General features: G+C 29.5%; 2 protein-coding genes across 2 annotated transcripts; one reads left to right on the forward strand and one right to left on the reverse strand.

Annotated features, from left to right (window-relative positions):
* Positions 1 to 1,007: 1,007 nt before the first annotated feature.
* Positions 1,008 to 4,379, forward strand: LOC116776591 (putative inorganic phosphate cotransporter). The gene is made up of 9 exons (XM_032669821.2): positions 1,008 to 1,210; positions 1,295 to 1,491; positions 2,130 to 2,366; positions 2,434 to 2,643; positions 2,765 to 2,932; positions 3,010 to 3,226; positions 3,361 to 3,482; positions 3,564 to 3,680; positions 4,072 to 4,379. Exons 1-9 carry the CDS (start codon positions 1,117 to 1,119, stop codon positions 4,309 to 4,311), a joined length of 1,602 nt encoding a protein of 533 aa, XP_032525712.2. The 5' UTR covers positions 1,008 to 1,116; the 3' UTR covers positions 4,312 to 4,379.
* An 858-nt stretch (positions 4,380 to 5,237) lies between these two features.
* Positions 5,238 to 9,541, reverse strand: LOC116774776 (coiled-coil domain-containing protein 96-like). Its single transcript, XM_032667526.2, has 9 exons — positions 9,415 to 9,541; positions 8,992 to 9,070; positions 8,552 to 8,726; positions 8,362 to 8,485; positions 8,142 to 8,288; positions 7,687 to 7,888; positions 6,435 to 6,610; positions 6,005 to 6,109; positions 5,238 to 5,637 (listed from the first exon to the last, which is right to left on the reverse strand). The coding sequence occupies exons 1-9, from the start codon at positions 9,427 to 9,429 to the stop codon at positions 5,488 to 5,490; spliced, it is 1,173 nt and encodes a 390-aa protein (XP_032523417.2). The 5' UTR covers positions 9,430 to 9,541; the 3' UTR covers positions 5,238 to 5,487.
* Positions 9,542 to 10,999: the final 1,458 nt, after the last annotated feature.

A 10,999-nucleotide genomic window follows, 5' to 3' on the forward strand; every position in this document is an offset into this window, starting at 1 on the left:
TATATGAAATAAATTCGCTTACCCTCATTTTGTCTACTCTACAGATTGTAATGTGTTTAAAATTACCAACGAGGTGTGAATGAAATTGACTTCTTATATACAATACACCCAAGTATATTGGGTACATAAATTATAGGACTGTAAAATAGAACTACTGATTTTATAACAAGATACAATTTAATCTATTCAGACAGTCAGAATCTAATAAAAACTTATCATATAAATGCAGAATAATTTGCGCCAGTAAGGAAATTAGGTAACATTATGTTGATTCTGTTCTGTTTATCTCATCCAGAATAATGTTGATAAACTAAAACATTTCGGGACTTGAGAGTACAGTTATATTATTATAACTGGTAAATAGAACCTCTATTAGGAACAATGAATACGTTCTTATGCGAGATAGCACGCAACCATTTCAATCCTCAGGGCTTATGGGCTTTAAATCTTACACAATTTGAGCAGTTTTAGACAACTATCGCTTAAAATACAGTAGCAAAGTAGCTTACAAAGTTAAATTACTGGCGCTGTGTGTCGAAAATTTTCAGTTAAAATATATCAAAAATTATTCTTTTATGAAAACTTTAAGAATTTTCAAAGGAATATTAAAAGTGCTCTTATATAAAATTATCATAAACATTAGAAGTTGCTTAAAATTCATCATTGAACATAAAATTTTTATATTCTATCGTCTAACAATCAATCAGTGATTTTTGCTTACTATCATTACTAAGTAAATTTTTGTTAAAAGTTTGTGGATATGTTAAAAAGATAAGCAAATACAGGAAGTCTGTATAGTTTTATCATACGTTTTATAATCGCCCGAATTAGATTTATTTTGGTACAGATTAACTATACATTAAAACTATACAATAAACTAAACAATAGCTCCCTATATGAAACCATGTTTTCTCTTGGCAAATATACATGTATGCGCAGTGATAATAGTAAGTAATATTTATGTCAAGATCATAAGTAAAATATTTTAGTTAGTTTTCGCATCTTGTTAAAGAAAACATGTGAAATATTTAGAAATCTTAGTTGTAATTCATTATAATATATATTATTGTAACTTTTATGTGTATATAATAGAAAATAACAGACTAGATAGTTAGGATGGCGTCAAGGAGAGCATCATTCAGTAATTCACAAACAAATATTGGACCAAAAATGGAAAGTGATAAAGGCATTCTTAGCACTTTGCAAGCATGTAAGTAAATTTTGTAAAAAATGATTAAATATAAAATTCTACAAAGTTTCACATAGAATCACCATTATCCTTTATGTGTTAAAGGCTGTATTATCCCTAAAAGATATATATTTTCAATAATGGCAATGTTCGGAATTTTGAATGTGTTCACGATGCGAGTAAGCCTCAACATAGCCATAACACAAATGGTCAGACATGTCAAGACCGTCGGGGGGCACTTTGATCCTGATGCGTGCCCCAGTGACGATGTAGAAGGAAATAGAACTATCGTTTTAAATCCAGTAAGTATATTTAATTCTGAATGAAAAATTGGTTTTATATTTATTCAATTCCAAAAATCATATCAAACAATTTAAATAAAAAAAAGCCAAATTATTGGTATGGTATGTATTATTTAATAAATACAAAAAAAAATGTTTTTAAGTTACATTTGGTATAAATTGGTATAAATCCTCAGTTATGTTATCACGTACATTATTGTTCATTTTTATTGTAGCATTTTAAACATATCGGCTTGTATCACATTAGCGTACGTGTACAAAGTTTCCGAAGCTAGTAGAACTTCAAAGTAGTCAAAAGTAACAAAACTTACGGAACATAGATGATAGAGCGTAATAAGAGGTTAGGGATCCCACGGTATCAAAATCTTTATGTAAAAGAAACTGTGATAGGTTTTTAGTCTTTGTTTGCATTTCGTGATTTTTATTATGGTCCTGTTTTTTATTTTGTTCATTTCTTTGCTTTAGAAAAATAAACGATGCGATTGAAATTATACTTATCGAGTATCAATTTAATAGGGACATTATAATCATTGAAAGGAAAAAATTCAAATAATTTAGTTCTACCTCACGGCAATTTTTATGAACTCATCTTCTGAACTTATCTGATCGTTTGGTGTGAGACTTAATACATTTTTCAGCATGCCGTATTTGATTGGGACGAGCGAACACAGGGCCACCTTTTAAGTGGTTTTTATTATGGATATGCCACAACGCAGTTTTTGGGAGGATATTTAGTGGAACGCTACGGTGGGAAATGGACAATCGGTCTCGGTCTTTTAAGCACATCAATATTTACTTTGCTCACACCGGTAGTTTTAAAAGTAGGCGGAGAAACCTGGTTATTTATTTTGCGAGTCCTCCAGGGTATGGGTGAGGTAAGAAATAATTTGTTTGATTTTTATTTAATGTATTGCTGTTAATAAAATGTAAATTTTGACTAAGGGTCCAACGATGCCTGGTTTAACGTTTATGATGTCGAGATGGATACCTCCAGAAGAGCGAGGGATCCATTCAGCTTTGATTTTTGGCGGAGGTCAAATGGGAAACGTTTTATGTCCACTTTTATCCGGTATTTTGCTATCTGGTGGACGAGATTGGGCGTATGTGTTTTATTTCTTTGGGAGTTCAGCCTTAATTTGGTTTGTTTTTTGGGTAAGATATTTCTTTTAATAATTCGAATCTACTGTATTACAGTATTCTTTATTTGAAATGCAATTTCTAATGTTAATAAAAAAAATAATAAAGAAATTAATTTATTTTTAAAAAAATCTAGATAATACTATGCTATAGCGAGCCAAACACTCATCCATTTATTTCAAAAGCGGAGTTAAACCATTTGAATAAAGTTGTAATAAGATCTGAACATAAACATTGTAAAGACACTGTACCTTGGAAAGCAATTTTACGGTCACCAACAACATGGGCTCTTTTAGTTTCACATGTAAGTATTTCGTAAAAACATATTTTAGCAAATTATCTATTATATTAATTGTTTTTCTAATGCTATTAGTCTTATAGGTTGGTCATGACTGGGGTTTGTATACGATGATAACAGATCTTCCAAAATACTCATATGATGTACTAAAGTTTAATATAACTGACACTGGACTACTTTCTGGATTACCTTATGCGGCAATGACTCTTTGTTCATTTCTGTTCGGATATATTAGTGACCTATGTATTGAAAAAGGTTACCATAGTGTAAAAACCGGACGAATACTCTATACAACAATTGGTAAATTTCTAAACATCTGTTCATAAACAGGATAAAAGTAGTAAAGTTTGACCCTTAAAACCCTTAAAAAATACATTACTTTAGACTAGCCATGAATATTATATCTTTTTGCTTAAAATTTCAATAAATTTTAGCCGCAGCTGGTCCAGCTATTTGTATAATACTGGCTTCGTATTCAGGATGTGATAGAAACGCAGCGATGATTTATTTTATAATATCTATGGGACTTATGGGTGCTTACTACAGTGGAATGAAGGTAATTAGATAGAGAAAATAATACTTATACACATACGTATCTAAGAAATGTATGGACCGCTTAGAATTATCTGAATTTCAGATTAACACGCTGGATATCGCACCAAACTTTGCTGGGAGTTTAACATCATTGATAAATACATCATCAACATTCACTGGCATAATATCACCATTTCTAATAGGTCTCTTGACTCCAGATGTAAGTATTAGAATCAGTACCAAATTTTGTGTACGCAGATTTACTTAATTATGTCATGAAAAGTACAGAAAATACCATGGACGTGAAAATTATTAATTTGTCTGATGTGAAAACAAATGTTATGTAATGAATTTGGGTTTCGTGTATATATGGTTGAAAGTTCAAATATGTTTGAAGACATCATTTAAGATATACATTAAAGTAAAAAGATAGGTATATTAATAAATAAGTTCCAAAGACATAAACATGGTAAATATTCCTCAAACAATTTCTTTTATTTCATTAATTTAATGTTATATTGTAAACAGAAAAATGAGTTGCAATAAAAAATAGCTTAAGCCAGAACTGGAATATGCATATTTTTCATGTTTAAATTATTAAAAATTTTCAGTCAACGTTAGTCCAGTGGAGAACTGCTTTTTGGGTGTGCTTTGCTATGTTAATGAGTACCAATTTGATTTATTGCTTATTCACGGAAACGGAACAGCAGTGGTGGGATGATGTAAGGAAGTTCGGATATCCGGAAGACTGGAAGCTTGGACCCATAGTCAAGGATGAAATCAAAAATTCGGAAGAAGAGCAGTTGAATAAATATAGGGATAAGGAACTTGATAGCATTATATCTAAATAGAATATTTACTATTAAAAACACAAAGGACAAAAAAATATTACGTCGAGAAATCAGTCAAATTAAATTTTAAAAATATATATATTGCATCATTTATCCAGAAGCTTATATTTTATTACTTATTCTTAAACCGTATAGATATAAATATCATTGCCTCCGTTAAGATAAACTATGAGTTTGCACGACCGGCTAAGAATGCAATTCTGTTGAAAAGAGCCGGCAAGAAACTCGGTTGTGTTATTTATATATATTAGGACGTCCAAGACATTATATTAAATTTTTCTTTCAGTTTAATGTCAGTTCTTAATAGAGCATATATAATGAAGTTTACACTGGTTGGATTTGCAGAAAATATTAAGAATATAATAATCTATAAACGAATACCTTCTCATATCCAAAAAGATCTTGTTTACATTTTGTATATAAAATCAAATTAGAATTGATAGCTAGTCAGATATTGCATGTTTAAAAATTATTAAAATTACACATTGCAATGTACATAGTCGCGAGAAAATCAATCACTTTAATAGTACTTCGCATGTAATGTCAAGTATATAAACAATCTGTTATTTTTTAAATGAAAATTTGTCACTTTGAGCAGTAATATACGAAAAAAAATATATTGAGGCATATTTAAAAAAAAAAGACAGGTCCATTAAAAAATTAACCTTGACTGACTTGATTCGCGAGAGTTGAAAGTTTTGCAAAATAACAATACAGTGCAATAAGTGTATTCTGATCTTTTCTATAAATCTTGCTTAAATTAAATAATAGACTACATAATTTCGTACATTTAATTTCATGTCATTCAAAACTTAATCTTTAAATAAAAATCGAATTATATAAATAAAGAAATCAGCATTATTAAGGTACATCGTCAATACCAATAAAATTAAAACAAAATAAGAATAATCTTGGGAACATATAAGACTCCAAATGATTTCAAATCGATGATACAAATCTAACAAAAGAACTAAAATTAGACGATAAAACTTGTCTAAAGACATTTCAATGAGAAAAAATATAACTAAAAATGAAATAAAATAAACAATTAATTTGTGTAGAAAAAAAAATGTAAATACATATAGATAAATAACAATTTATTAATTTTCAATGATAATAAAAATATATTCAATGTAAAGTCAATATTAAATGTGATAAATAACTATATATGTATATCTAAAAATTTGGGCAAACAATAAGGGCGTCTTCAGTGTTATCGACAGAACACGTCTCTAGTAACATACGTTTTCTTGCTTCCCTCAGCTGTGCTGTTGTCTTTTTTATTTGATTTTCAAGAATTTTCTTTTTCTCCCTCAGTCTCACCACCTGAATGAAAAATTATATACGCTTTTAGTTTTACTTAAATCATAATTTCAAATATTGGTATAGTTATAAAAGAAGTGCTGTTCTATTTACGATATACAAGAGGACTTGACCCTCAATCCCATTATTTTTTAATGATAAATAATTTCAAACTGTCTGGGGTTAGGTTTAATTTAAACGAGAGAAGTTAAAAGTATATTTGATTTTCTTTCTTCATTCAAAATTCCACAAAAGAACATGGTTTTGATTATTTAGATGACAGTTTTGATTGTTTCGATCGATATGCAGATTCATTGATTTTAATGATCAATAAAAATAATTTATAAAATAATTAAATATAACTAGCTAAGTTTGTGAATAAACAACATGCCTCGTCACCAGCGTTCTGATAATCACGCAACAAATCCCGCCTTGTTAGCAAACCGGCTTTTATCCGTTCCGCCTCCAGAGACCAACGGAGTTTGTCGCGTTTACTCTACAATAGAAAGTACATCAAGTATTTCAATGAATAAAAATAAATTCATATAAATTTTTATTCGTTGTCATTTAACAGTGAGATTACAAGTAAAAATATTGTAATAATTATGAAGGTACTCAATATATTTCATACACCATGTAATTTTATTGAGTTTAAAAAGGAAAGTTTTACTTTGTAGTAGGTTTATAATTATAAATAATAATATTATTTGGTTTAAGTACACCATTTTCATGGATACGTGTTGCACTATTTTTATAAATATCTATGGACAATCCGAGCAAATTAAAATATTCTATCGACTCTTATTTATGAATATATTTACTTTAATATGCCCTAGATCTTCTCGCGCCCTGATGAGTTCGATTTCGGCATCGCCTAAGTCACACTCCGCAAAGTCTATGACCTCATCTGTGTGGTGCATCTTTTCTCTTATATGAGCAAGCATTTGGTTGTGTTCAGTACAGTTGGTTCGATTTTTTATAAGCTCATCGTCCCTTTCTAAAAAATAAATGAATGGGCTATTATTAGTTTCTGAATATGAAAAATTGAGTAATGTGTCGGGGACAAGACCATTCTATGAATGTTATATCATTTTAACTTGTGACTTCTGACTCCGCGAAAAGGAACGAGGCCGTGTGAATCAGAAAATTCCTTGATAGCACACAAGAAATTTCATTTGTTATCCTAACACGAAGCTAATCAAATAGTTTTAGACAGAGCTCATAAGTTTTCTAAATCATAGTTTTATTATTATATAAAATAATGTCTTAGTATTTTCGTAATATTCCTGGTATTGTTGGCCATAAATTGTGCTCAATGTAACTCGATAAGTATAGTACTTAATATTGTTATTGTCTTTTGTTGTTAAAAAAAATTAAAGATAGAAAAACTTTTAGAAAGAAAATATCGTTTTCCTTTAAAAGGATACAAAGATTTTCTGAGCCAATACGACGGATAAAAACTGGTTATTACCCCATTTAAACCTCAAAGGCATGTCTATTTCCTGCCCTTGATAGAGCCAGAACTCTTAGCCATCATGAACAATAAAAATTTAAAAATACGAGGTAAAAGTAGTTTTAGTCCTGTAAAACTTAGGTATTGTTTATTATGTCATTATAAAGAGATATTGCTTATATTTCTAATAAGAGAAAATTAAAAATGGTACTGGTACGAATTGTAATACCCCACTGATATGATTCTCGCTTTCTTTAGTGAGATTGATAACAATTCCACTAATACTTCAGATGTGAACGCATAATGTTAAATTAGTTGGCTAATGCTTTTTGGAGTGAATTTATTGGAATACAACTTACATGTCATAAAACATATTATTGTACTGTATAATATTAATAAATATCGATTAACTATTGGTCCAATAGCGTTTGAAATAATCGCAACATACTATTGCATCATGAAGTAGCTGCCTACGAACTAAATAGAGGCGACCATTATTATATTATTGATGAATACTTTAAAATAAAATACTCATCTCAAATCAAGGGAAGACTATTATGATTTGAAGTAAAAATAAATGCTTTAATGATGATATGTAAGTACGTGATTTTATGACGAACCTTCTATTTTGGACAAATAATTTTGTTTGTCAATTTGAAGTTGTTCGTATTGAGCTACATTCAATCCCGGGGCGATCATTTCTAATTTGCGTACGATAGATTCAAGCTCGGTTACAGCGTTTCTAGCTCGTATGTATCTCAAACAAAGTGCTGAAGACTGTTCGCTCTTGCGCCTTTGTAATGTCAGAAAACGTTCTACGGTCTGTAACACAAATAAAACAAGCTTTTACGTTACCGTTCTCTATTATTAGCGCAGACTGTTCTTTGTAATGTCTTACAAAGCGTAACAAATTTAAGTTGCTTAGTATTAATTTTAATATGTCGTCAAAATAAATTTGAAGAACAAGTATGAAATATAATTGGAACGGATGTCATAATAATATCTTGAAACTCTGAATAATTTCTCTAAAGTGTCTGTACGGAAGTGCAATTAAAATTAAAGCGGTTAAAAGTACCTTATCGGCTATAGGTTTACCCTTTTTAGAGTAAATTAGACCAGTGCCTGTGGTTCGTTCATAGCTTTGAAGGTCGTCAAAGTTTTTCTCTGCTTGTTCTAGTTTTTTTTCATATTCCTCTTGAACAGCACTCAGTTTTGTTTTTATCTATCAAATAAAAGGTATAATTTTTTTATCTACAATAAAAATTATATCAAACAAAGTTATAAACATTATTTACGTCTGCCATCTCAATTTCTTCCTTTTCTTTCAGTTCTTGATAAGTAAACAATTTTTGCTGGTATTTTTCTTCAAAATGCGGTGCATTTTCCAGTGGTTTCAAAACATGTTCGAGCTTTCTCTTTCTGAAAAACATATTTTCGCTTAAAGTCTGTTCTGTAATAAACAATAAAAAGATGAAAATTATTTACCTGTAGTACTCAGCAAGTCGACGGTGCAGTAGACTATTTTTTATTAGTAATTGATTACGGTCGAAAGCTAAATCTCTATAAGCTTGGAGGTATTCATCTCTGTTGATTGTTACTGCTGCTGAACCCACGCGGCGTCCGATTTGACCGCTGGTATCAGATCTGTCCCTTTCACTCACTGTTTTATTAATTGCAAAAAAATTTTTAGTTTTTGAAACATATTCTATAAACAGTCCATGTTATATTTAAATATATATGTTTGTTTTCTTTAGTATGATGGCATAGAATACCTAATCAGTTTTGCGTTGCCGTACATTTGAGCCTATTATTTTCGTTTCATGAGGACATTGATCGATGCATTGTATAATTCAAAACTTAGTTTCAGAAAAATTATTTACCCGATCATACCTCCATTGGATTTACATATGTATATAGAGACATACCACTAGACACACTGGAGCTGTCCTCATCACCGGTACTTTGAGGCGTTTTCTTATCTTTCCGTTTTTTACCTTTTTTAGCCTACGAAAAAGAAAACTTATATTATGCATCGCTATGCAGTATGCTCATCATACAATAATAAAGAATTTGTATTGGAAGATGAAGCTACTGAAATATTAACAATGTAATATAATTGACGAAGTCAGAAAGGTAGAAAACGACGTTAAAAAGTTATTCAGACAGCGCAATTACATTAAAAATACCGTAAAAACCCAGTCGGTTTCCGTGAAATACAGAGCCAATGAAGTTTAGCTTTTAGGAGTTCGCAATAAGACCGTAATTATTCCAACCGTCTCCAAAACTAACCCTTGCATGTCGCGTAAGTCACATTAATTAAATAGAAAGGGAAAGAATGTTAACCTTACCTTAGAGTCTGCCATATCGCGTGATCAGATTGAATTACCTTTCCCTTATTGATCTGTTTAAGGCCTCAACAAAAATTATTTTAATCTATTACCCCAACAGCACATGCAACTCGTAATTGTTACCATGGTAACGGGAAAACAAGTATTGATCCTCTTTCCATTGTGACAAGTAAGATACCTTTTAGGCATAAAATAAAGTCTTATTAATATTACTTAAAAATTATAAATAAATGAAATAATGGGATAATACATTTATTAAAAAATATATATTTCTTACATTAAATATAAAGAATTTATTTGACCGTTTTTTCATTTAAAGTTCTCATTTAAAGATAACAGCAAATTATTATTTTTTTGGATTCCAACAATAGCATTAATAAGTTGTATAAATCACAGTAAAATATAGTATATTATTTACTGGTTCTTAACCGCAAAAATAAAATTCCGTTAGTTATCATGCCTACTAAGAAATTTAAGTTTTAATTTATTTTAATCATCCTCCAACTAACTGAGTTACTCTCTTCCCGCTAGCTAGATGATTTTCATATTAAATAAAACTAATATTTTCGGATTACTACGCGTTTTTATGACGTGATCATTTTCATCTCGTCTGCCCGGGATCACGGTTGTTGCAAAGTAACCGAAGCGTCGGAAATATGTAATTTAAAAAGAATAAAATAACTCGTAGTACCTATTAGTATTATTATTTCTAAAAAAATCGTTTTATTTAAATGAATATTCGCGAAGGTGTAAATCTCATAATTTTAAGCAATTTCCCTTAAGTAATTTAATGTGATGTACTAGAATTTTTACTGATTAGAATAAGCAAGAAGTATTCTATAGTAATTGCATAATTACACCCAAATGATTAGATGTCATCGTCAGAATAAGTTGAATAAAACCTTTTTGTTGTTATTTACATTTCTATTCAAGATTATGAAGAAAATTAAATTAATTCAAACCGTGGCAACAAGTAAATTAAATTGCACAGTTTATATAAAACAGAAACTTATATGAAGGTTAACTTCTTTAAATAACTTTTAATGTATTCCATTAAATTTGCAGTATCTGTATATTTGCATAAAAATATTAGTTCATTGCATCACGGAAAGATGGGAGTAAAATAATGAATTAATGCAAATTAATTTTAATATTTTTTTAATATAATATCTCTAATAACTTATTTAACGGAAATAAAGAACTATTCTTGTTGATATTCGGTTGTTAAAAAATTTGTTTTAGTGTATACACCGACCCAGTTTCATGTAGTGTATGGATGTAATAAAATTCTTGAGTAATACAAACTACATTTTATTAATGATGACATAAGCCTATCATTGCCATTATATTATATATAATGTAACAAGTAATTAATTTAGGAGCATACTAAAGTAGAATTTTTATTAAGTATCTATTTATTTTAAATATTAAAAGAATTAGAGCAACATTCTTTTTGGGCATTTTAAATAGTCAAGTTTGTTTTTTATTGTTTATTTATTTATCATCTGAATTAATGTTGGTTTCGTAGATAGTTCTGAACATTTTTCGGTTGTAGTAATCAAGTAAGTAATAAAAGTTTGAAGAC

The sequence above is a fragment of the Danaus plexippus genome, chromosome 8 (genome assembly GCF_018135715.1).
Source record: "Danaus plexippus chromosome 8, MEX_DaPlex, whole genome shotgun sequence".
Taxonomy (NCBI): domain Eukaryota; kingdom Metazoa; phylum Arthropoda; class Insecta; order Lepidoptera; family Nymphalidae; genus Danaus; species Danaus plexippus.